Source organism: Hyaena hyaena, unplaced genomic scaffold (genome assembly GCF_003009895.1).
Source record: "Hyaena hyaena isolate Hyena2069 unplaced genomic scaffold, ASM300989v1 scaffold_3, whole genome shotgun sequence".
Taxonomy (NCBI): Eukaryota; Metazoa; Chordata; class Mammalia; order Carnivora; family Hyaenidae; genus Hyaena; species Hyaena hyaena.
The window spans coordinates 1377007-1403990 of NW_024080635.1; the positions used below are offsets into that span (position 1 = coordinate 1377007).

At 47.1% G+C, this 26984-nt stretch overlaps 1 protein-coding gene across 3 annotated transcripts; it reads left to right on the top strand.

Moving 5' to 3' along the window:
• Positions 1-5728: 5728 nt before the first annotated feature.
• Positions 5729-26000, top strand: AK2 (adenylate kinase 2). Of its 3 annotated transcripts, XM_039232500.1 has the most exons (7): positions 5732-5894; positions 14097-14222; positions 16256-16366; positions 16496-16590; positions 21237-21309; positions 22655-22850; positions 25097-26000. In XM_039232500.1, exons 1-7 carry the CDS (start codon positions 5796-5798, stop codon positions 25099-25101), a joined length of 705 nt encoding a protein of 234 aa, XP_039088431.1. In that variant the 5' UTR covers positions 5732-5795; the 3' UTR covers positions 25102-26000. The 3 variants fall into 3 exon arrangements, with proteins under 3 accessions (XP_039088440.1, XP_039088421.1, XP_039088431.1); XM_039232490.1 differs by lacking the exon at positions 25097-26000 and having other exon boundaries at positions 5731-5894; positions 22655-23027; XM_039232509.1 differs by lacking the exons at positions 16496-16590; positions 25097-26000 and having other exon boundaries at positions 5729-5894; positions 22655-22744.
• The last annotated feature ends 984 nt before the right edge of the window (positions 26001-26984 follow it).

Genomic DNA, 26984 nt, shown 5'->3' on the forward strand with positions numbered 1-26984 from the left:
ACATCCAAAGGCAGGCAGGAAAGGAGCTTTCCCTCTGGGCCATCTCTTTTTTACCAGAAGGGAAAGCCCTGCCTCCCACCCTCTTCTTTCCTCCCCCAGCCTCTCGAGTTGCAACTCCAGGCAGGCCGACCCCCTCTCAGCTCTCTCCCATCTGTTTGGTGGCTAACCTAAAGAGTGAAGGGCTACATCAAATAATGTGGGGTGCTCATGAGTTCACATGGATGGGAACCCAAAGCATTTAGGCTAAGAACATGGGCAAAGACATGGCGCAGGAAAAGCCTAGTTGAACAGGCACTACTGGCCACTGGCCACCCACTGCCGCTAAACTCCCAGATCCTCTCCAAGAACAGCCCTCCCCTGCTGGTTGCCTCTCTCCCTCAAAGGTCAAAGTCCTGGGCAGGGACATCCCACTGGGCAGGCCCGGTCATGTGTTCACTCTCCTGTTGCCAGAAGGGCAGGCAACATTCTGCCCTTTCAGCAACTATAGGAGGAGACGTGGCTGTTCCCCTCAACCCCCAACCCAAGCCCTTTGCCAAATGAGATTTCAATTTAGGAGAGGCGTTCCTCCTCTGAGTACCGCAGTTTTCCTCAACTTGCCATGGTCTCCTTTGCCTCCAGACCTTGGCACACACTGCTCCCTTTGTCCCCTCCCTCTTCTCCAGTCAAATTCTCCTCATCCTGGGGGTTTCATGTCTCTTAGATATCACTTCCCTTCAAATCTGGGCTAAGTGCCCCTCCATTGTGTTCCCATTGCAGACTGTACCTTCCCCAGCATAGCCCTCATCTCTGTACCGAAATTGCTATCTTACTAATCTTTCCTGCCCCCTCGACTGCAAATTCTATGACAGGGGATACCCTGCCCTCCTTGTTTAATGCCAGATCCCTGGGGCGCCTGGGTGGCTCAGTCGGTTGGACGTCCGACTTCAGCTCAGGTCATGATCTCATGGTTCATGGGTTCGAGTTGGGCTCTGTGCTGACAGCCAGCTCGGAGCCTGGAGGCTTTTTCAGATTCTGTGTCTCCCTCTCTCTCTGACCCTCCCCTGCTCACACTCTCTCTCTCTCTCTCAGAAATAAATAAAACATTAAAAAAAAAAAAAACCCTGCTAGATCGCTAACACCGAGCACAATGTTGGGCACATAATATATGCTCACTAAATATATGTCAGATGAATCAATTAAAAGATTAATGAGATGAATATTAATGGCATCACCCTCCTCCCAGTCACCCAGGTTGGACATTTTTATCCCCATCTGGTCTGGTGTCAGTTCCCATTAATTCTACCTCCATAGGCCAGTCCCTCATTACCTTGCTTCTGGACTTTTGCAATACTCCCTACTGTGGACATCTGTCATCTCTGCATGCCCCATGGCTCTTACCTTTTATGTTGGAAACTGTCATCATGTGGGGGAACTACTTCTCCCGTTCCTTCAGTCCCGAGGGAACCATTAATCAAGGTACCCTCCACCTTTGCCAAGGGGTGAACATGAGATCCAAGCCAAGTCACGATTTTGAACCTTAAGTAGAATGACACAGATACAGAAAACATTCAGGATGAGTCGTTCCAATCATAGCAGCATGAGAAATCGTTGTTGGGTTCGGGGGTAGCCTCACCCAAGTTTGGAACACAGTGATAGGTAGCCACAGAAGTAGAGCAGAAGGAGGTCAAAATATTACCTTTATTACTGACAAAGCTGTTGGGGATGCACCTTTAGGTCTGACAGACAAGTGAAATGATTAATACTGAATTCAAAAAAACAAAAACCAATCATCTCTACCCAGTGTCAGGCAGTACTGGAAAATCATAATCTCCCCTGTACCACGGTCAGACCCTGGGAATTTTAGAGCATGGACGAAGAGAGAAAAAAACAAAAACAAAAAACACGGTTCTCTTGGGCAGGCAGATCTAAGAGAGAAAGAGGGGGAAGAGCTGACCTGAGCTTCATTCATTCTCCCTAAACTCAGCAATCAGGGAAGTAACTCTTCCTTCTCTCCTGGAGAGGCAAGCAAGAGTGTTACTCTAAAAGAAATGCCTCCACATGGAAAATGCCAGAGGTGGGAATAAATATCCCCTCTCAGTATTTCCTGAGATCTGGAGTCCCAAAGCCGCTCTCGTTCCTGTTGTTCCAGAGGCCACCAGTCATACAACTGTATTTTGCCAATGTTTTTTTTTCTTCCTTGCTTAATGTAGCCAGAGTCTGGTTCTGTTGCTTGCATCCAAAGAACATGCATTCGTTTCCTATTGCTGCTGTAATAAATTACTACAGAGTCGCCTGGGCGGCTCAGTTGGTTAAGCGTCCAACTTTGGCTCAGGTCATGATGTCACAGTTCATGAGTTCGAGCCTGCATCAGGCTCTATACTGACAGCTCAGTCTGGAACCTGCTTTGCATTCTGTGTCTCCTTCTCTCTCTCTCTCCCCCTCTCCCGCTTCCACTCTGTCTCTCTTTTATCTCTCTCTCAAAAATAAATAAATATTTCAAAATAAAAATAAATACATTACTACAAATTTGGTGGCTTAGAAAAGCACAAATTTATTAGCCTACAGTTCAGGAAGTCAGAAGTCCAAAATGGGTCTTACGGGGCTAAAATGAAGGTGTCAGCAGAAGGTGTGTGACCTCTGGAGGTTCTAGGGGAGAATCTGTTTCCTTGCCTTTCCAGCTTCAGAGGCTGGCATCATTCCTTGACTTGTGATCCCCAGTCAGCAGTCACACCACTGTGACCTCTGCTTGCATATCATGTCTCCTCCTCTGGCTTTCCTGCCTCCCTCTTATCCTTGTGAGGACCTTTGTGATTATATTCGTTTCATCCAGATCATCCAGGATAATCTCTCTCCATCTCAAAATCCTTGACTTAATCACATCTGCAAAGTCCCTTTTGCCGTGTAAGGTAACAAGGTCACAAGTTTTAGGGGTTAGGACATGAACATCTAGCGGGGGGGTTGCTCTGCCTACCACAAAACACGAACAGAAATATTTCTTAGCTTGTCTTGCATTCATTTCTCTCTCTACTCTCCAGTCTGTTCTGCAAGTGATCTTTATAAAATGTGAATCTGATCATGATTGTTCTACCTAAGAAATTTCCCAATTCCCCAAAGCCCACTGGATAAAATCTACAGCACACCCTATTCCCTCTCACCTCTGATGGTTTGCTCTGAATGTTTTCTCCACCTGAAATCTCCCCCACCCCAAAGCCAAATCCTCTGAATCTTTCAAGCTCATCTCTTTCACCTCTAGCTGGAGAAACCTCCGGGATCTCTCTAGCTGGAACCGAGTTGCACTGAGTCTATAGAAACTGCCCATCTTGTTACCTGGCAGTGCCAGACACCAGCCAGTCAGACAGACCTGGGCTCAGATCTGTACAGCCACAGGCTCACCTCTCTCTGCCTTAATTTCCTCTATTAAAAAAAATGCAGATAATAAAATAAATACATATATAGTTTGTTGTGTGAATTAAACGAGGTAATGCACGTAAAGTGTTTAGTACAGGCTGTTATGCAGTACCCAATAATAACTAGATGGTAGCAGTTACTATTAAAAATTAAATTGAGTGAATAAATGAACGAGGTACTCCTTCCTTCCCTTGGGCTGTCAATATCCCCCTTACGATCTTTAATATGCCTCCAAAGACTAGGACTGAGTGAATAAACCTTACACTGTGTGTATTTATGTGTAGTCTTAATTACCTTTCCTCCTAAGGGATCCATGCCTGGTAGAAATCACTTTAGGAACTAGTGGTAAGGAAGGAAGACTGCTCCTATGCCCCTTGCCTTGTGCCCTGGGGACAGTAAACCTTGATAAACTCTGGCTTTCCTGGAGTGAAGTGAATTTTGGCTACATAGAGGCTTCCACCAGAAAAAAAAAAAAAAAATGTGCTTGCTCCCCACCATCACCCCCATCCCCACAAACCCTGTGCTCTCTGGGGTACTGGCTCATCAGCCCATCTTTATTATTTTTTTTTTTTTACCTTTTCAAATGTTTATTTATTTATTTTGAGAGAGCAGGGGAGGGGCAGACAGTGAGGGAGATGCAGAATCTGAAGCAGGCCCCAGGCTCGGAACTGTCAGCACAGAGCCCATCATGGGGTTTGAACCCATGAACCCCGAGACCACGACCTGAGTTGAAGTCAGAAGCTTAACTGACTGAGCCACCTGGGCACCTCAAATCAGTGCCTCAGTCTTAATTGTGACTCTGCCACCGTGTCTCTTTGGGCTAACCACTGCATATTTTCCTGAAAAATGGGTTTAACAATCTCTGCCTCCTTCAAGATCAAGTACCTTGTAGAAGGCCAGTGTGCAGTCGAGGAATGAATGTTAAGCTCTTTGGTGAGGAGAAAGAGAAGAAAGAGACCACGCTGAAGGGAGAATAGATTCACTACCAGGATATAGGAAATGAGTTGCTAAGGGGCCTGTGGGGGAAGGTGTCAAGACTGTTTCATAATCAACATTCTTGATGAAAGGTCCAAAGGGGCCCTTGGGGGCTGTTCTTGCCAGGGTTTCAGGGATTGCTTCATAGGGGGTGTGGATGAAAATTTCACACACCAAAAAGCTGTAGAAATTCTTTTCCTCTCCAAGAGAAGGGCATCTCTTTTGAGAACAAGTAGCTTTTCCTGACTTAAAAAATTATTTTCTTACTATAAAAGTAGTATCTGTTTGTTATAGAATTCATCATAGAGCTTTTTGAAAATATAAAAATGTACAAAGGCCTGCCTGGGTGTCTCAGTCGGTGAAGCATCTGACTTCGGCTCAGGTCACGATCTCGTAGCTCTGAGTTTGAGCCCTGCGTGGGGCTCTGTGCTGACAGCTCAGATTCTGTGTCTCCCTCTCTCTCTGCCCCTGCCCAGCTCACACTTTGTCTCCCTATCAAAAATAAACATTAAAAAAATTTTTTTCTTTTAGTGCACAAAGAAGGGGAGAGGCTCCTGTAATCACAGTGTACAAAGATCCTCATTTGTAACTCAGAATTGGGATTTTGTTGTAACTGCAATTTTGTATCCTGTTTCATGAACATTTTCCCACAGCGATTAGATATTTTATACAACGGGGGGATTCAGTATCCAAATTTGTTGCAATTTATTAACCGATCTCTTGTTGAATATCTGGGATATTGCCTTTGTTTTGTTTTGTTTTGTTTTGTTTTGTTCTTTGGTGTGCTTATTTGGGCCTTTTTGGCTGTTATAAGTGCTACGGTTACTATCTTTGTTACCCAAATCTTGACGCATATCTTTATGTCTTCTGAATTCTGAATTCCTGGAAGTGCAGTTGCTGGGCCAAAGGACATTTGATACACATTATCAACTTGTCTTCTAAGACTGATTTCGCCCATTTGCACTCCTATCGGCAATTTCATACGACTTCACCGGGGTGAATGCGGGTGTCATTAACTGTCAAAGCCAACCTGGAACTTCCAGCCTGGCCTCTGGTCTTGCTTCACTTTTTTTTTTTTTTTTTTTTTTTTTTTTTTTTTTTTTTTTTTTTTTTTTTTTTTTGCTTCACTTTTTCCCGCCCACTCTGCACACCCGCCCTGAGCCCCAACCCGCCTCGGACCAAGATGGCCCGCCCCTTCCTCACTCGCATTGATTTTGCCCAATCAAAAACCAGTCTTCCCCAGTATCGCCGCACGGTTGGTGAGTTGAAGTGTCCGTCGCGCTTCGGGGCGGGCGGAAGGCCTTGACGGACGTGGCGACGGACCAGTGTGAGAGGCGAGCGGGCCGTGCGTGGCGTGCGCGGCGCGCTAGGCTGGAAGCCCCTGACCTGCGAGGTGTGTGCTGGCGGGTTGAGCGGTGAGAGGCTCGGCGGCCATGGCTCCCAACGTCCCCGCGGCCGAACCGGCCCCGGAGTGCCCTAAAGGCATACGGGCCGTGCTGCTGGGGCCGCCCGGAGCTGGCAAGGGTACGCAGGTGAGCTGCAGGGCCGGGCTTGGCGGCGGAGCCCGCGGAACTCCAAGGTCAGGACGGCCGGAGGTCCGGATCGCCCTGGAGCGGGGCCGTGGGTTTAGGCCTGGGGAGGGGGTTGGGGGTGCTGGTAAGGCCTTTGGGAGAGGATACAGTTAGAGGTCGGGGGAGTCTGAATTAGAATTAGAGTTCTGGAGGGACCTAGGCTTGAGGTGTCCTGTTAGGGGATCAAAGGACTGATTTAGATCCCTTAAAGGGCTAGAAGCTTGAGAGGCTTTGAGCGGTAGGGAGAGCCTTGAGTTGAAGCATCTGGATTACAGCCTGAGAGGAGTCAGGGACCCCAGATTCCCTGCGATATGGGACTGGATTGCCCAGGGTTATGTTCCAGGCACTCCGGGTAGGGGAAGCTTGCTTGTAATGATTAAAGACGGTAGGTGGAGGAGCATCTCCAGCACGTGGGGCCAAGTGGGAGCTGGCCTGTGCTGATTAGGAGTACTGAGAAAAATGAGGTATGGCCTGTCTGAGCCAGTTAAGTTGGGGGAATGGGAGAAGGCACCTCAATGTACAGGTAAGAAACCAGGTCAAGAGAAGTCAGGTTGCTTTCTGAAGATAGCAAAATTGACTTCCTGCCGTCTGGAACCTCAGGAGCCATGGGGCTCCAGGAGATTGGAGTCTAAAGTTACCTGCTGCCTTAGCAGACTGTGGGGCCTCACTTGGTATCTGGGCTGTAATGGACCCATAGATCGGGGTTGGGATTTATGAACTCAAATTTAAGATTTGGAAGCATAGGTTGGATTACCAATGTCCCCTTCCAGCCTAAGGTCTGGCATTGCCCCCCTCCCCCCCACCGCCACCCCCAGGCCCCAGGCTCTTGCTTGTTCTTAGATTCTAAAGAGGGAATACTTGAAAATCTGAGCACCTAAGTGACTGGTGTTCTGGGGACAGCTCTGTGCCCACTTTTGCTAGCACTTGAAAAGATCTTGTCTTACTCATTCTTGGGAATCCCTCTGGCAGCCAGCACATTATAAGGCACTTGATGGTGTTGGAAATTAATGAAAGGCATAGATTCATGTGGGTGATGAGAAAGGAAGTCTGGAAGATTCAGTTCATTCCTGATACATGCTTTTTTGGCTCTGGGCATTAGGTCAAGAACAACCACTTTTCCTTTTCTTTCCATAGCTGGAGCTGATTGATCCTTGGAACTCACTGTTGCCTAATCCCCTGTTCTCAGTAACTTTGAAGTCTCCTTTTTCCTGTTGCTACTACCCTTGGTTATTAGGGAAACTGCCACCTAGGCTCTGAGTCTGCAAGCCCAGACTCTGCAGACTTTTGCTGTAAGTGACTGTGTATGAACAGGGTAGCTCAAATGCATCAGTTCTTTTTTCTTAGTTCATATGGAAGTTAATCATTTCAGTAGTTGCGTAATGAGGCAACTCATCCCAGTGCTGAAATGAGAGTTTTATAGTAAAGTCTAGCAAGCTTTGTAACTTGTGAGCCTAAATGTTCTCACCTGAAACATGGTGATAATTTAAACATTTCTTGAACACCAAACATTGAAGATGGAGCAGTGAACAAGACTGACAGGGTCCTCACTCACATAGACAAAAAGTTGACAGGGATGTTGGAAGATTATGTTATTTATGGACATGTGTAAAGCCCCCCCCCCCCCCAGGTACGTATATGACCACCTGGCACATCGTAGGTGTTCAGTAATTATTGACTCCCTCATCTTTTTTATTTTTTTTTATTTTTTTAATATTTATTTTTGAGAGAGAGAATGAGCGTGAGCAGGGGAGGGGCAGAGAGAGAGGGAGACAAAGAATCTGAAGCAGGCTGCAGGCTCTGAGCTGTCAGCACAGAGCCCAACACAGGGCTCAAACTCAAAACTTTGAGATCACGACCTGAGCCGAAGTCAGACACTTAACCCACCGAGCCACCCAGGCGCCCCTTCCTCATCTTAATAACACATTTCCCTTCTCCCCAACACGGATGTATTTCAGTGTAAAGGGTGATGTATTCAGGAAGTTTTGAAGACAGTTGTACTTAGGAGCTAATTTATAAGGGTATGCGTATGGTGGGCGTTGGTCAGAGAAGGCTTTGTGGAAGTAGAGGAGAGGTGCTTGGGACTTAAGGAAACACAAGTTCTTTAATGTCTATATACCTTTCTTTTAATAGGTGGAAATATAGGAATACTGGTGGTGGTAGTTTTAATGGAGTTTAAAAGAAACCAACCATGTTCATAAATCAGAAGTTGTGCAGAGTGGCAGCCTGCAGCAGCATTTAGCCTGCAGATGCATCCTAACTTTTTTTTTTAATGAAGAGTTAAATACATAAAAGAAGACAAGATGGAATAATGGGTCCCCATGTACCCAGTATCCAGCCCCGACAACCATCAGCTGGTGGCCATTCCCTCTCCATCCACTCTCCCTTCACAAAGTTCCCAGATCTCATAACCAAGGCGTGTTTCCTGTTTTCTCTGCCCGCCCCTGCGGGCAGTTTTTTTCCACATGTTCAACTTTATACCAGTTCTTCCTGGACAGGCCCACACAAACAGTTTTCCGCCACTGTGAAGGTCAGGCTGCGTCAGCTATGTCCACGCAGTGACATAACACCTCTCTGAGACCCACATTCTTGTTCCCTTTTTACAGCTAAAGAAACTGAAGGTCAAAGAGACAGTTTTCTAGTTTACCTAGCAAGTAATTGGCAGGTCCTGCATCTGAATGGCTCCAAAGTTCCTGCTCTTTCTGTTGCTATTTCCTACCCTGGGTTAGCTTTTTCTCCCACCCTGTGCATGTTGTGTTTGATGGTTTTGGTGCTGGAGATGCAGAGAGCAGCACTTGCCCCTCAGGAGAATACAATATACCACAATAGTCACCCTTGGCTTAGTTCTGTGACAGGCCCCTGGTCACGTGTTATCTGACTTAACCCTACAACCCTAGGAAGTAGGTCCTGTTATTGTCCATGCCTTTTTAATGATAAACTGCGGCCCAGAAGCTGTATCTTAACTCCCAGGATATCCATGAAGAAGTAGCAAAGGCAAGATTTGAACTCATGACGGATTCTCAAGCAGAGTCACCATCTTACCCTGTTGCTATTAATCTAGGTGGAGAGGCAGAAATGAAAATGCACGCAAACAATGCATACTAGTACAAAGTACCACGTGGGAAGTATCAGGTGAGTGACCCTGACACATGCTAGGGTAGTTCAGGGTCAGAGCAAGAACTATAATTTGTTGAGAGTATTCCATTCTTCTCCTAGCCACCTAGAGATGTTGGTAATACTCTCTGTCCCCAGTTTATAGATGAAACAGTAGTCTCCGAGATCTATCACTGGCCTGAGGTTACATGGTGAGTTAAGAGGCAGAGCTGACATTCAAGCACAGGTTTCTATGCTTTTTAAAAAACTTTTTACTGAAGTATAATATACAGGGAGAAAGGAACAAATACCGTAAGTGAGCAGCTTGATGAGTTTTCACAGTGCGAATTTTCACAGTTACATTTGTGTAGCTTACATCCATATCAGGAAACATAATGTTGTCAGCATGGTGAAGTCCTCTTTGTGCTCCCTTACGCACACACACACACACACACACACACCCTCACCCTCCTTCCCCAGAGACAGCCACTAAGGCTCTGTGGGTTGTTACTGTTGTTTTCTAATAAGGCTATACAGTGTCATGGGTAAGAGCGGGGCCTTGCCAGCTCTGCTGTTACCAGCTATGTGATCATGGGCAATTTAGCCTCTGAAATGTATAAAATGCAGATAAGAATAGTTTCTTCCTCATGGGTTTGTTGTGTGTTACGCATACTAAATAACAGTAAAGCAACCCATGGAAAAATTGCTTGGCATGTCACAAACACTCAGAGTAGAAGGGATACTCAGAGTAGAAGAAGAAGGGATAGTTGGGAATACTTTTGGTGGGAGAAATATGCTCAGAATTTGCCTGTGGGGAAGGGTAAAGCTTAGGCCACTGGAGAGAAGGGAAAGGGTGTTTCTGCACCGAGAAGAGCCAACGTCCTCTGAGATGCTTATATTATGTATTTGGGAATCTTACATGGAGCCGCTACTCATAGTGGTGCCGGGCATACAGACAGGGGACCTGTGGAGGTAAATATGAAGAGCTTGGGAGGGTTAGGACTTTTATTGTGGAGGACACTGAGTGCTAGGTTAAAATATTTGGAATTCTTCCCTATGGTACTTCCATGGTACCTTCCATGGTACTGAGACATGGAAGGCTTCTGAACATGTGTGTGTGTTGGGGGATTGGGGCGGCCACACCCAGTAGTATTTTGGGAGATGATTCCAGCTACATATTCAGGAGCATTGGACCTAGGAGTGGGAAAGACTGCAGGCAGAAAGATAATGTCAAGGTGAGAAAACATGTGGGTTTGAGATTAAGTCAGATCTCAACAACTGATAGTTTCCCCTTTACTTCCCTAAATGCCAGGCACTGTGCTGAATATTTTCACATACATCATTTTATTAAATCCCCATAACAGCCCTGAAAGTAGACATTATTATTCATACTCTAGTGATGAAGAAACTGGGGCCTTAAAAAGGCTGCATAACTGTTCAAAGGGTCACAGCAAGAAAATTGTAGATCCTGGTTTCCACCCCAGATCTGTACCACCAAAAACCCCATCTTGCACCACTACCCAGGGTTGTGCACCCAGGGAGGTGCCTGAGAACCACTCGGTTGTGAACTTTGCGGATGGGCCTGCCTTGGTATTTTTAGCGTGTGCCTCAGATGACTGTGATAATTCACTGAAAACTGAGAACATTAAGCCACCATGCTATCTCCCTAGTGGTATTAGTTAGCCCTTCTTATCCATGCACCCCGGAAGCTCACCCTCCCCAACAGGGTTCTCACAGGGATGATGAGCCTATCTCTTGATCCGTGGCCAGTGAGACACAAGTGTCTCAGGGCTTCAGCACTAAGTGTGGTTCAGGGGCCAACAGCATAGCCAGGCCTGCAAGCTTCTTAATGCAGGTGCTCACGGGCCGCCTGGGAGGTTCAGTCGGTTAAGCCCCTGACTTCGGCTCAGGTCATGATCTCGCAGTTTGTGAGTTCAAGCCCCACATCGGACTCTACTGACAGCCCAAGGCCTCGAGCCTACTTCGGATCCTGTGTCTCCCTCTCTCTGTGCCCCTTCCTGCTCATTCTCTGCCTCTCTCTCTCAAAAATAAATAAACCTTAAACATGTAGATGCTCAGGCCCTACCCTATGGAATCAGAATCTGCATTTTAGCTGCACCCCCAGGAGATCTAGACTAGAAGCAGTGCACTAAAACATCAGCTTGAAGTTGGGGGGAATATAATATGGTTATTTCATCAGGCTGCTTCTGTCGTTTGGAAGTAGAGAGTAATGCAAAAGAGAAGACCACGGAGGGAGGTTTTTTATTTATTTTGAATGCCTACTATGTGTCCAGTGTTTTCAGTACTTTTGTCATTTTATCCTCTCAATGGCCTGATGCAGTAGACATCCTCATTTGACTGGTGAGGAGACCGATTCTGAGAAGTTAAGTAACCTAAGGTCACATAGCTGTTGGGTGCCTTAGCCAGGATCCCTTTGTAAATCTGACTCCAAAGTCCATGCTCTTTCCAAACACATTGACTCCCGTGCAGCCGGCAGAGAATGAAGGAATTCGTCTTCAGCCTCACCGTAGCTTCCCTCGTGGAATGTTCTTCCACACAGCCATGGCCGTGGAATCCTGGCGTCTGGAAAGGAACATAGGAATCCTGCGGGGGGGGGGGGGGGGAGAAACAGAACAGTTAGGTTCTTTGGTTACAGCCCTTCTCTGATGTTTTGGTCAGCCTTTCGGCTTGAACAAGCCTGATCTCCAGAATGTTCACCCAAGTTCATTTTAACAACCAAGGCAAAGAGTGGCAGAGAAGCTCAGTTCTCTGGGTCTGTGGCCACCACACCAGCCTGGAGGACCAGGTTTTCCACTGCCAGAAGGTCCTGACCCTCAGTAGTTTTCTGAAGTGTAGTTTTAAATGCCTTCTTCAGCTGGGTTCCATTTTGCTATGAGGTTATTTCTTTGTTTGAACTGAATTAGTCCATGAATCACAAACTGGAATTTGCTGCATCGAACCCTATCTATTTAGCTTTTCTCATGTGCAACTAAGAAAACTCCCAGTGAACTGGTTTGAATAGAATCCAACTGTACTTACTTTATAAGACAGTTGAATCAGAAAGCTAAGGATTCAGTTTCTTGAACTGATTCTGTTCCTTATAAATTCTGTGGGGGGTGGGGTGGGGGGGTGTCTGGGGGGCACTACAACCAACGCTGGACTGTCCAGAGTTTCTTCCTGTTTCTAGTCTTTACTCTGATGTATTATCCACTGATCCAGGAGTTCCTAGAAGGCGGGGCCCATGTCTCTTGTTTTCCTGGCTGCCAGCAGGGCTTGAAAGAGGCATCAGTGTTTTCTTTTTTTTTTTTTTTTTTAATGTTTATTTATTTTTGAGAGATAGAGACAGAGTGTGAGCAGGAGAGGGGCAGAGAGAGGAGACACAGAATGTGAAGTAGGCTCCAGGCTCTGAGCTGTCAGCACAGAGCCCAACATGGGGCTCGAACCCACAAACAGTGAGATCATGACCTGAGCCAAAGTCTGAGCCACCCAGGCACCCTACATCAGTGTTTTCTTTCTGTATGAATAAATGTGGGATTTGGGCAGGGGGTACAGTACCAGCTAGTTGAGTACCTACTATGCGCCAGTCTCTATGTGCATGTGCCAAACTCCGTTTGATCCCATCAACCCATGATGGAGATACTACTACTGTTTCCGTTTGACTTAGAGGAAATTTGAAACTTAGCAAGGTAATACCATTTTTCTCAAGTGTCATTGGTGCCTGAAACCTAGGTATGTTGACTCTGAATCCCAAGCCCTTTTTTTTTTATTATTTTGTTTTTAATGTTTATTCATTTTTGAGAGACAGAGAGAGACAGTGCAGGTGGAGGAGGGACAAAGAGAGAGAGACACAGAATCTGAAGCAGGCTCCAGGCTCTGAGCTAATGCGGGGTTCGAACTCATGAACCATGAGATCATGACCTGAGCTGAAGTTGGACGCTTAACTGACTGAGCCACCCAGACACCCCTGAATCCCAAGTTCTTAACCAAAAGGCTATACTGCCTCCTAAAACTACTATGTAAGTGTTTAATGTTGGCCAAATGCTCTGTTTTTGTATCCTGTCTGATCCTCAGAGCTACTTTCCAAGATGGAGCCTTTTTGCCTTCATTTTAAACAGATGAGGAACCTAAGCCTCTGAGAGGTTAGTAATAGGGAAGGAGAAGGGCCAGATCTGCCTGGGGGAGCCTGCACTCTTCACCTTGCCCAGCTGCCTCGCAGGCCAGTGGCCACACTGCTTGACACTCACACATTCATTCCTTTGGCAAATGTTCATTCAACACGTTATATGCCAGGCGTTGTCCTGAATGCTTTATATACATCAGCTCCTTTAAACTTCACAGCAGCCGGGGTGCCTGGCTGACTCTGTCGGTAGAGCATGTGATTCTTGATCTCACATTTGTAAGTTCAAGACCACCCTGGGTGTAGAGATTGCTTAGAAATAAAATCTTTAAAAATTAAATACAAATTGGGGCACCTGGGTGGCTCAGTTGGTTAAGCAGCCGACTTCAGCTCAGATCATGATCTCACCATTCATGGGTCCGAGCCCCGCGTCGGGCCCTGTGCTGACAGCTAGCTCAGAGCCTGGAGCCTCCTTCACATTCTGTGTGTCTCTCTCTGACCCTCTCCCACTTAAACTCTGTCTCTCTCAGAAATAAACATTTTTAAAAATTTTTAATAAATAAGCATTAAAGGAAAAGTTAAAAATAAATAAAAATAAACTTCATGGCAACCATGTCCTGAAGGACTGATGCTGCTATTTTTATTCTTCCCCTTTATGAACTGAGGTTTTGTGTCACTAGTGTGTATAGTGGAAGTAGTAGTAATAGCTTCTTATGTGCTAGATGCAGTTTTAAGTGCTTTACGTGTATTAAGTGCTTTACATAATTCTTACTATAACCTTGTAATCATACATTACAGTATAATATAAGGTACTTTTATCCCTATTACAGGTAAGGAAATCAGCATTTGCCTAAGTTCACACAGCCAGTGAGTGACGGCCAGGTTCACATCCAGGCAGTCTGATGCCCGGGCCTGCAGTGTTAACGCTGTCTTGGTCCTTGTCTTCCTCTCCACAGGCACCCAAGTTGGCCGAAAACTTCTGTGTCTGCCACTTGGCCACTGGGGACATGCTGAGGGCCATGGTGGCTTCCGGATCAGAACTGGGAAAAAAGCTGAAAGCAACTATGGATGCCGGGAAACTGGTAGGTTTGGTGGCACCAGTGAGTGTTGATATTCCCGAGTCTAGATCTGCACTGCCTGATTTGGTGGCCACTGGCCACATGTGACCATGGTGATTCATTTACCTTTCATTTACTTGAAAATTCGGTTTCTCTGTCTCACTTGCCACATTTCATATGTTTGTTCACCAGCACAGGTATGGCACATTTCCGTCACTGTAGAAGATTCTGTCCGGACAGCCCTGTGCTGTGGGTTGTTTTAACAAACTGGCACGCTCTATGAGCTTACAGAGTAGCGACTTACTTGGTTCATTCTGAATTGTGGCATTTGTTTTATTCACCATATTCTTGAGGTTCCTTTTGCTGATACATTTTATAATACGCCCCGTTTTTAGAGCCAGAAATGAAACTGCCATCCTTAGGCCAGAGCTCAAGCATGCCCCCAGGAGAGGACCTGGGAAACCACCGAGTGTTTTCACCTTGTTTTGGTGCCACTGTGTTCCCACGTCTCTAACAGAGGAATTGTTTGACAATTAACAAAAGTAATTCTTCCTATTTGGGGAATAAAATAGCATTTTCTTAGGTTTTTAGTCCAATTGATCTGATTGGACAATTACAATCTGTGATCTACTAAATCTTCTTTGATTAGTGCCATAAATTAGTTGTAACTGAGTTATTTTGGGACCTGGCCTCCGGGAATCACCTTCAGAAGTCATTTTGTGGAGCACCTAGGTGGCTCAGTTGGTTAAGCGTCTGACTCAATTTCAGCTCAGGTCACGATCTCACGGTTTCTGAGATCAAGCCCCCACGTCCAGCTCTGTGCTGACAGCATGGAGCCTGCTTGGGATATTTCCCGCCCCCCCGCTCCCCCCCCTCCATCTCCCACACAAGTGCTCTCTCCCTCTCTCAAATAAATAGACATTTTTTAAAAGTCATTTTGTACTTGGCCCTCTGGTCTTTTCATATCTTAGAATGTTCATTGGGGAAGGCACTGGAATTTGCCTTTATCCCCGAGTTACCTCCTGGCAGGCTTTAGGATGCAGTAGCTGTATCCAGTGGTGCCCTGCCTGCCCACTCGCCCCTTTACTTCTAGCTTTTCCCCTTCGTGTTTGTGAAACTGTGAGTTAAGCTAGAAAGCCAAATATTTTGGACTTTGGGTCTTGGCAGAAGATCTTGTACTGAGAAAAAATTGGGATATCGCCACGAGATTACTTATCTGCAGCCTTTACTTAGTCACACAGCTTGTACTTTGTCCCCAAGTTCACAGCTGGTCCCAGGAGATAAGAGCATTAGCTACCAAGATGGGCAGCCTTCACTGTTACAATGATAGGGAACTTCTCTTTCTATGAAAGCTTGGGAGGAAAACCAGTTTTCAAAAGCTGGGAGAGGTCCTCACTGGGGCTTCTAGAGCGGCTTGCAAGTCTGTCGGGCTGGGGCCTCACTTCCTTGGTTCTGACCCAGTCTTGCCAGTTCAGTGACCTTCTTTGTTACCTCATGTCCAGGATGGCCTGGACTACTTTACTGTTAGCCTAATGAGAATTGTGAAATGGAAGGTTGGCACCTTTCTGCATTTTAGTCAACCCCCACCTCAGGTGAGCTCTCAGCCATGAGCCCTCACCTTTCTTGTGCTTTGAGGACAGCTGCTTGCTGATGTGCTGTTATCTGATGGGAAGGATTCTTTTTTTTTTTTTTTAATGTTTATTTATTTTTGAGAGAGACAGAGCACGAGCTGGGAAGGAGCAGAGAGAAGGAGACAGAATCAGAAGCAGGCTCCAGACTCTGAGCTAGCTGTCAGCACAGAGCCCGACGCGGGGGCTCGAACCCACAAACTGTGAGATCATGACCTAAGCCAATGTCGGGCACTTAACCGACTGAGCCACCCAAGCGCCACAAATGGAGTCATTCCTGATTTGCTCTGGTTTTTGCTTTTCTGGGGCCAAGAGAACATACTGCTTAGTAATCAGGTTGTATGGACACAGACTACTGGCCCTAGAGTGGGGCTAATGTCATCTAATTAACAGATTTAAACCCGAGGCTGTCTTGTTCTTAACTTCCAGGTGAGCGACGAAATGGTAGTGGAGCTCATTGAGAAGAATTTGGAGACGCCTCAGTGCAAAAATGGTTTTCTCCTAGATGGCTTCCCTCGGACTGTGAGGCAGGCAGAAATGGTGGGTGTCTTGCGTTTGTGTCACCGTCGCATGAAAATGAAGGGTTGGCCCTTTAGCTGTTAATTCCTCTGAGGGAAATGGCTCCAGTCGGGCTCTGGTAGCTTAGGCGGGCCACATACTCTCTTACAGCTTGACAACCTCATGGAGAAGAGGAAAGAGAAGCTGGACTCTGTGATTGAATTCAGCATCCCAGACTCTCTGCTCATCCGAAGAATCACAGGAAGGTATTTGTCCTCTGGAAGGTCCCTTCTGGCGCTGCCTCCTCAGAGCTTTGTCAGGCCGCCAGAGCTGCTCTTACCAGATCCCAGCCACGCAGCTTAGGGCCATTTTAACTGCATTGGTCTTGATCGGTGACATCCGCCGATGTGGTGGCATGGGATGGGGATACGTGGCAAGCAGAGCAAGGGATTTGAAATCAGACAGCATCTCAGTCCGGTCACCTTTTCGCTCCAACCCTAGCCAAGTTTCCTAGCCTCTCCAAGGCTGAGCGCTCCTGCGTAGAGTGGGGTGAATACGACCTGCTGCAAAGAACTGTTGTGCATTTTAGATACACAAGGTGCACACGCCAGAGCCTTGCTTACAGTAGGTACTTCTGAAATGCTACATTCCTTAGGTGGTTATCTCCATTTTAGTACCCTCTGAAATCTGCTTTCCATTGGGAGTTGCCATACCTTGCTGTAGGCTTTGTATAATTGTGAGAATAATATGACCACCTACACAGAGTTTCGAAAATGGAGGAAAACTTTGCTCATGGTACAGCCATCTCAGCCAGATGCACTATTTCTTTGTTGCATGCTTTGTTTTAAAGTGCTTTTTTCTTGGGTCACCTGGCTGACTGAGTCGGTGGAGCATGCAGTTCTTGGTTCAAGCCCCACACTGGGCGTAGAGTTTACTTTTAAAACAAATGAAGAAGAAGAAGAAGAAATATATTCTTACAAGTACTTGTTTCTCTTTGTAGTCAACATTGAACCCAGAAATGCTTCTGTTTCTGTTTCGGAACAAGTTTGCTCTGAAAGGTCACCACTGCTTTAGGCTACAGTTTCATCCGCCCTGTTTCACTGTCCACTCTGCCATCTGCTCTGTGCCTTCCAGAAACCTGTGGGAAGCTCTCAGCCACTAATAGACCTCCCATTGTCATCTTTATTGTGGGCTATGGCTTTTATATCCCTAGTCATTTTATTGGAGTCTCAGGAAGATGGTCAGCCTACCATCTCGAACCAGACATCATGACCATTATTTTTAATTGTTGCCCATGCCCAGTATTTCACGGTAGATGAGCCATCCTTTACTTAATTGTCTCCTTATTGTTGTACAGTTGTGGTTTTTCTCGAGGTCTACTATAAATTGATGCTGTGACCATCATAGTACATGTAAGTTTTTGGATTTAGGGGCACAGTGCTTTCTCATAAATTTAATGACTTTGATTTCCTAATGAGGTTGGACATTTTTTCCATCCGTCTGCAGTCTGTATCATCACGGAGAGAGGCAGACCTGTAAACAGACAGCAGAGTGAGTGTTACAGGTGTTTTCCTGAGAGGCTTTATTAGATATGCCGGGATCCACCTTTTGTTAATCTCCTATGCAGATGTCCAAGTTTCATGTTTCTAGCTATTCCATAGGCGCCTTCAGTGCAGGAATTTTTTGGTTTTTTTGCATCCCCAATGGCACAGGGTAGACAAAGTTGATATAGGCCAACAAGTGATAAGGTTGATAGGAAGACACATTACCAGGGCTGGGGCCCCTAATGTGCAAAGCAGATGTTAGTAGCACTAGTTGACCCTGGGGCCCTTTGCTTCGATCGGCCCAGCTTCCTGAGTGCCTGCTTTGTGTGCAACACAGTGCTAGACTCAGGGGCAGGGGACCAGGAAAAGATAGAAAAGAACAATGTGCCCATCCTTGACCTCAGAGAGTCTAGAAGCCATACATGGAACCCGGGCTGGTTAGCACATTGGTAGTCCTAAGGAGCGAGCCTGGGAGCAGGGAGGGAGGGCTTCCTAGGCGAGGCATAGTGTCAACTTGACCTTCCTGGATGGAGAAGATTTTGGTGGGGCTTTCCAGGAAGGGAGTAGAGGCAGGAATAAGTATAGGTTGCAGGAGAGCCTCTAGCTGGGACTAGTGGCAGAATGTCTGTCCAGACCTAGAGGAATGATCTAGAGGAGCTGAGTGGTAGAGTGAGTGCTGTTGGGAAGGCAGGATAAGGGCTTGACTGGGGAAGGTTTGCCAAGGAGAAGAGGATAGATGCATCAGGAGTCATGGATGTTGGTTGGTTTGTTGTTGTTGTTGTGATTTTTTGTGTTTTCTTGAGGGTTTTTTTTTTCCTTAGAGAGAGAGAGTGAGAGTGGAGGAGGGATAGAGAAAGGGAGAAAGGATCTGAAGCCAGCTCTGCGCTGACAGCATTGAGCCCAACGTAGGGCTTGAACTCACAAACCGCAAGATAATGACCTGAACCAAATTCAGACACTCAGCTGACTAACCCACCCAGGCACCCCCAAGGACATTCTTAAGCCATGAAGTGTGGCAGAAATCGCATTCTAAGAATGTTAGTTTGGCCCTCGCGCACAGGCTAAATTGTGGGAAAAGAGAAACGGATAAGACCCCACCTAGGAGGAGCCTGGCTGTGGCCGACACGTGGAGTTATAGAAGCTTTTAGCTGGGGTTGGCTGGTGGGGAACAGAGATTCTGAAGAGCAAACTACAAGATTGTTGTAGAGAATGAAGAAGACTAAGTCTCTCAGTTTGGGAGTGAATGTTGTCGTGTGACCCGCACCCTCACAGAGGCTGGGACAGGCCAGGCCAGAAGGTGGAGGTGTTTTCTTCAAGTTCACTCTGGATCAGTGGCAGAACTAGCACCGAAAGCCTGCTTTCTGCCTCCGAGTCCACTGCACTGACAGTTGGAAGAAAAAAGTCAGGAACTAGTTGGTTAAATACAGACCTTATTTAATTCTGACATAACGACCCCACTGTAAGAATCTTTTTGATTAGCTCGGACCTCATTTCTGGCAATTTTATGAATCATTACTTTATTTCTTGAATATGTGTGGTTAGTGAGTTTTGGTTTTAACTTATTCAGCGTTGGCTCTCTGGTATCCTGATTTTTCTACCAGTTGGCTCTCCTGATGTCTCGAGTCATCCCCGCTTTGTGGATGAGAAAACAGACATCTGAAGTATCACACTCGAGGCAGCAGTGGCTCTAGAATCCCAGCCTTGATCGCTCCACATCGCCACCCGCACTGACCACTAGGTCAGGCTCAGGGGCTCTTAGAGCTGTTTTGGTTGGTCCTGAAACCGACCCCACTTTGAGAACTTGGATCTTGGACTTTCTTTCATTTCCCCTGTAGGGAATGAGCCATGCATTTCTCTTAAAATGAAGTCCATGCGCGGGGAAGGAGCAGACTGTTGTATGTAACTGGAGGGCTGGGGGAATCCCAGTGAGGAAGAGATGCAGGCATGTGAACAGGAAAGAGTTGTGTCTGCTGCGGTCCGGCTGCTGTGTGCCATGTGCTTTCCAGAAGGTAGAAGAATCGTGGTCCACATCTCATGCCCGCGGCCTCTCCCTGGATCTCCCGATGGATGGCATTCCCCAGTGGAGGCACCCGAGGAACCGCTTTAGCGATTCCAGTAAAAGAGGGCCAGACCTCCTGTCACATGGTGGCATGTGCAGGCCACTCAGTATAGCTTCTTTACTCAGCCTCACCTGCCCCCACCAATGCTGTAAATGGACCACTTGGCCCTTCAAAACTGTGCTGTCAGTAAAACTCACTATTACATTTTATGAAGGTGTCTGCCCAGGTTTCAATGGTCTGGCTCCAACTTTCCCAGCTCAGCTGATGTGGTGAGATGCTGATCCCTTCAGCCGTCAGAGTGGCTGGGCAGGTGGGCTCTTCCGGAGAGACAGGCACCCACGTACTATATAAATAGTTTTTCTGCACGTGCCAAGAGGTGAAAAATGTTGGGAAGTTCTGGTTTGGCAGACCTTCACAAGGAGAGCAGCCATCAGTTAAATAAGGAAGCCTTGGTTGGGACAAAATGGGGAAACCAGACAGGCCCTGGCTGCCAAGCAGTGTTTGGCCTGCCTTCTTCCCTTCTGAGGTTCTGTGGCCCCTGTGGTGTGGCCACTCCCGGTCAGGAACATGGCACAGATGGAGTGACCAGCTTGATTTTCAGTGCCAAACAAATGCTCATTCTTGGGCACTCCGTGGCTGGTTGAGTCAGTGATGTCTCCTGGTGCTGGTATTCATACTGCACTCTCATGCTGGGGTTGCCTTTTATCTACACGATGTCAGAGGTGTGCTGCGCTGTCTAGTGGGCCACGTTCCTTCTATCACACCCGTCTGCTTTTTATAACCAAACTACAATAGAAAATCGGGTTAGGTTCTCTGTCCTCTGCCCCCCATAGCACTTTGCACAAATCGCTATTAAAGGATTATCACATGTACTTTAGTTTTTTTTCCCCATCATCTCCTCCACTAAAGTAAGCACTGCTTGTGATCAGGTATCTTGACTCGTGCTCTGTAGCCCCTGGATTCAGCGTAAGACCTAAATCGGACTAAGCACTTAGTAAAGAAATGTTTGTTGGGTGAGTAGAATGAGTGGCTGTGTGAGACCGGCTTCCCACATTAGGCACTTAGGCCAGCCCCAGCAGCCAGGCACTCATGACCATGTCAGGTCAGAGTAGAAAACAAAACTCCTTCTGGTGAAAGCTCTCCTGGAAGCCCAGTTACCTTCCCAAGCAAGCGATGCCTACAGCTGCGTTGTGTTCTAGGCCAAGTCCTCACATCTAGCTTCTCTGGCGCTACTTGACAACTGGGCGACCTCTGGGGTACAGGGATACTTTCAGACAACCTGACTCATGTTCACTTGCTGTCTTTCAGGCTGATTCACCCCCTGAGTGGCCGTTCCTACCACGAGGAGTTCAACCCCCCAAAGGAGCCCATGAAAGATGACGTATGTAAACTCGGGGCAAGAAAGTGTCCATTCTTTCTTGTTCTTTGTTCTTTCCATATTCCCTTTATTCCCACCATTGTTAATAACTTAACCACGGGAAGTATCACTAACACATAAATCACATGGGTTGCGACTCTTCTATCTAGACTGTGCCCCTCCAGGTGGTTTATAGTTTGACCTTGAGGTAGATACCAGCACCAGCTACTTCACAGTGCCCGGTTTATGCCTGTTTTTTGTCCAGAGCAGTCCCTCTCTGGCATTACGGTGACCTAAATGGCCAACTAGTCTCAGGAGAAGGCTGTTTGGAAGCTCAGAAGTAGAGCCAAGCTGGGAGAACAGTACTGAAGAGAAATGTGTTGACTGATCCTACTTCAGAAGAATGTCCTTTCTCTTTGGTGACTCTGCTGTGTCCTACAGAATCAGACTATTTTGGCTGGATTAATGTTGCCGAGTTCTTACAACAGTCTTCAATTGCTTAAAGATGTAAAAGGGAGGGGCTCGAACATGTTCACGGTAACGTTTGCCATAAAGAGTCCAATTCGTCTGTTTTAAGAACATGCAGTAGGAAGAATTTTCTGGGTTTACCTTTTTTTTTTTAACGTTTACTTATTTTGGAGAGACAGAGAGAGACAAAGCGCAAGCAGGGGAGGGGCCCCAAGAGAGAGAGACACAGAATCTGAAGCAGGCTCCAGGATCTGAGCTGTCAGCACAGATCCCGATGCAGGACTCAAACTCACAAGTTGTGAGATCATGACCTGAGCTGAAGTCGGACACTCATCCGACTGAGCCACCCAGGCGCCCCTGCCTTTGTCACTTGAGACTAGTTCGTCAGGTCATACAGGATGCAAAGCCATAACGTCAGTTCAGTCACATCTCACCAGGTTGGGAATTCCATCTTTCTCGCTTCACCTGCCTCTTAGAATGGTGATGGCCGACACCCTAGTAAAAACAGCAACGACTTCAGTGACTAAAGTTACAATTGCATATTCTCCTGGTCCCGGGGGCCTCTGTCTTTCCACTTCTGATCCTAGAAGTTTACCTTGAGGGTAAACAGCCCGAGCAGAAGCTGTGAGAGACAGGCCTTGTCCATCTTCCTCCCTCCAACCCCTTTCCTCGCGCTTGCTGTCTCAGGCTCGCCGACTTCTCTGGATCGGCCAGTCTGTTCTTGGGACCAGCTTGCCAGGAGTAGCAACGTTCTTTACAGTTTTTTAGCGGAGGGGAGTCTAGATTGTCTTTCTCTCTGATGGACTTTGGGATCAGGCAGCGTCACAAATCCGCATCTGGCATCAGAGAAGGAAACCTTGCTAACGGTCCCAGACTTTCATTGTTCTCTTCCTGTTCTCAGATCACAGGGGAACCCTTGATCCGCCGATCAGATGATAATGAGAAGGCCTTGAAAATCCGCCTGGAGGCCTACCACACTCAGACCACCCCACTGGTGGAGTACTACAGCAAACGAGGGATCCACTCCACCATCGACGCCACCCAGACCCCCGATGTCGTGTTCGCCAGCATCCTAGCGGCCTTCTCCAAAGCCACATGTAAAGACTTGGTTATGTTTATCTAACGTTGGGTCCAAAAAAGGAGTTTCTGTCTTCTTCCTGTCCCTGTTGAGGGAGTGGTGGGGACTGCAGAGCAGGCAGAGAGAAGCTTCCTGAGGCAAGAAAGAATACCATTTGTTGTATTGATTAAAAAAGCACTTGCTTGATGTATCTTTAGCGTGTGTGCAACTCTCATCTCATCTGTTGTGTGTATGTGTGTGCGCTGGTTTTAGGTACGTGTACACTCTTCTTTCTTTCTAAGATACAGACAAGGTTGCTTTATCAGCTGTTCACTCCTTTAGCCATGCTCTTGATTTGATTTTTTTTTAATGTTTTATTTATTTCTAGGAGAGAGAGAGACAGCGTGAGTAGGGGAGGGTCAGAGAGAGAGGGAGTCACAGACTCTGAAACAGGCTCCAGGCTCTGAGCTGGCAGTCAGCACAGAGCCCGACATGGGGCTCGAACCCACGAACCGCGAGATCATGACCTAAGCGAAAGTCGGACGCTTAACCGACTAAGCCACCCAGGCACCCCTGATTTTTTTTTTTTAACCAAAGTAACCTAAGTCGGCTATCTACCAGGCACCCCAGTTCTAAAACCTCATGGTATTTATCCCATCTCCAGCAACTGAATAGAAGTCTAGGATCACATAAAGTAATGCAGGGCCGAAGTTCCCTATGGCAGATTGTTGGCAGGAGTTCCACTTGCTCTCCGGCCCACAACGAAAAGCCACCTGAGTCAGTGTGTGGATGCAGATCATTAATTTTGCCCCTAAATGGAAGAAAAAAGGCATTTACGTTACAGATTCCCGAAGTTACTGGGAGAGGATATCACCATAGAAAGACCCAAGCCAAGCTGGAATAGTTTTGTGATCTGTATCACAGTGCTGTAAAGTAGGGATCATTTGGGACCTGTGTTTGAAAACGGAATTGTTGCCAAAGAATTAAACCAAGCAGACGGTCCTTTTGAACTCAGACTGTCTTCTGAACATCCAGGCTGGGCATCTGAGAACAGCCAGTTCACCTCCCAAAGAGAGACCAGGGTAGGTTTGTTTGTTTTCATGTTTCATCTTTGCCTCAGTTTCCAAGTATGAACAGAACAGTGCTTTGGAGGTGATCTATTCTTGGCCTCGTTTTTATTAGAATTTACTCAAACCCAGTCTCTCCAAAATATGAAACCCAAATCAGATGTGTCCCTTTTAAACTCAAACTCTCTCCCCTTCAGATCCAATCCTTCACCCCTGACTTCATGTGGTAGTAGCCACAGACTCCCCAAGAAAAGATCACCCAAAAATAAGATCACCTATGACTGTAACCAGCCTGTATTCCTAACTTCAGCTCCTCAACTGTTAAGCATTTCCTGAGGTCCGTGTGGTGCCTTTTGATTTCTGGTTTGATTTGTGGCAAACAGATGAATTAATAGACTGTTAGGAGCCACAAAGCAGTGGCCTCAGGAAAAGCCACTGGAAAACCAGTGGCAGGTCCAGTAAATAATGCCACCTGTCCCCGCATAATCTGCTGACTTGGTGCACTGGGCTCTAGAGTCCCAGTCCCCATCTGACCTGAGTCTCCTGCTGTCTGTGGAACTGTCAGAGGGCTTGTCCATCTGGAAGCTGGGCACGGGTATGTGGCCATCTTGCTTCCCTTTTGTGTGGCTCCAGTGAGTGCCTGCCAGCTGTGTTCTGCCTTGTGTCCCTGGCTGTCAGCTAACCCCACCCATTCTGAACGGAAACCTAGTCTGTCGTGGGGCATTTCTGGGAAGCACATGACTTCAAGGAAGAGGAGTGAAACCAAAACTATGAGCTGTGTGTGTCTGCAAGGGGCCTGGAGTCCTCTGGGTGAGGGTGGCCTCCTAGGCCTTGGGAGCTGATTCCCCTTTCACCGGGGTCAGGGGCAGGCCCTCAGCCTCAAAGCTGAAGTCTTTGAATGTTTGCTAATTGAACGTGCATGATCCTTGCTCAAATATTTGTCACCCACCCGTATACATTCACATGTGCATATTTGGGCTGTGATGACACTAGATCCTGTGGGACGTGTATGCCCTTTTGGGGGTGGGTAGGATTTAGATTTTTGCTGCTTTTGATTACAGAGCCTTAACTGCGGCAGGCATGAGAGCTTTCTCCTGACAGAGAAATATGTCCGGTGTTTGATGCATTTGGTTGCTGGGGCGTGCATGCCAGCCTTCCCTGATATTTACTTGGTTTTTAAAACCCCGTTTTCTTCTCTCTTGTTTCCTCTCTATTTCAGCCTAGTAACAGAAGGCCAGGCGAGACTGCACCACTGCTCATCACCCCGCGGCGTGATCCCTGCTCTTAGGTGCTGGGCAGAGGGGAGGGGTGGTCAGGGTGAGGATGGAGAGGGAAGAGTGGTGAGGGCCCCAAAGGGGTAACAAAAGACCAGCCATGTGGCAGTGAGGCCATCTCTCTCACACATGATAGAGGGGTCTGAAAGAGTACAGGGGAAGGGGAAAATTAATTAAAACAAACTGATTAGAGTGTGTAAGTAGAAATAGGGAAGTACAGTATTGTTTCTAAGGAATTGAAAGTTTGATTTACTGTGGATTGGTGAATTTTTTTTTAAAGCCAATGCTCTAAGACCTCAGCTTTTATCTCAGAACCTCATGGGTCTCCAGGCTAGGAATGCGGGAGATCAAACTGTTCTGTCTTTCCTAAAGCTTGGAAAAGACAGGGTTCGACTACCGACCCTGACCCTGGTCCCCCACACCACAAGATCAGAAGATTATCTCCACAGTGGAAAGAGACGGGGTAGGGGCGGGGGTATGGGATTCATGGCGGCAGGGTGCTCAGCCAGTCGAGTTGACTCGAGTTGTGGGGGAGGCAGGGCTGGTCTCCCTCCTTAAGGATACACCACTGTTTACCAGTCCACCCGTTCTCATGGGTCAGCTCTCAGCAGCCACCCAGCTTCCCTACATTCTTGCCATCTTCCATCCACAATGTGTGAAGGGACTCTTGTTGATAAACGAACAAGTGTCCTAAGCAACACCATCCAAAGACTGTCCTTGCCATCCTCAAATCCTGTGACTGGGATCACTCGTCAGCACTGTGATGTATTATTTTCAATGAGGTGCCTTTCTTAATTGACCAAATGCTGCCTTGTTTGGCCACTCAATAAAGTATGTTAAAAATTTGTATCCCATGTTGTGGCATTTTTTGAGAGGATCTGGACTAGAAAGATGGCCTTGAATTCTAAATCTAACTTGGAAGCCCCTTCTTGTCACTAGGGGTCATGAAGGTCCAAGCGTGTGCTCTTTAGATGAACCGCACCCGCTTGAGCCTCCATTCAGATGCAGGCTTTTCTTGCACCAGAGGACAAGGCAGCTTGGCGTAGCGGGGACAGCACTGTGCCTGGAGCTCGGAGGATGTGCCGCGAATCCCGGCCAGTCGTTCCCTCTGCTCCTGTTTCCTTGTCTGAAGAAAGAGGCGTGATGCCACCTTCTCAGACTTGTTGGCATTAGACGAAGTTTATAAAAAGAAGCTTTGTGCTTGGTGCCTGGCACACAGCACACACTTGATAAATGTTAGTTGGATCTGAGTAGATACAAAAATATCTGCTTCGTGCCGGGCTAGATAATTGTTGAGTGGACAGTTGCCCGCAGCCTAGAAAGCCAGTGCTTCTAATTCCTAGCCAGAGTTTCGGCTGCCTCTCCAGCTGCCTCTTTAACACTCCTGCCTGCTTTGTAAATCCATTTCTTCCTCAGCAAAAGTACCAAACCGAAGCTCTCGCGCCTCGCACTCTTTGGAAGGGCTGCCTTTGCCAATGAGGTTTCTTTCTTTCTTTTTTTAAGTTTATTTGTTTTTGAGAAAAAGCATGAGGGGGGAGGAGCAGAGAGAGAGGATCACAAGCAGGCTGCTCTGTGCTGTCAGCGCAGAGCCCAACACGGAGCTCAAACTCACGGACTACAAGGCTGTGACCTGAGCCAAAAATCAAGAGTCGGAAGCTTAGCCAACCCACACACCCCTGCCAGTGAGGTTTCTGAGAAATGCCTGCTGTTCCCCAAATCAGAGGAAGCTGGGCTGGGAGCACCACCATTCTTCAGGCTTTCTTGTTCCGGAGAGATCCAGAGTGGCCACAGGCATAGTAAATCCTGCCTCTTGAGCCAGCTCCTCCCTCTGCT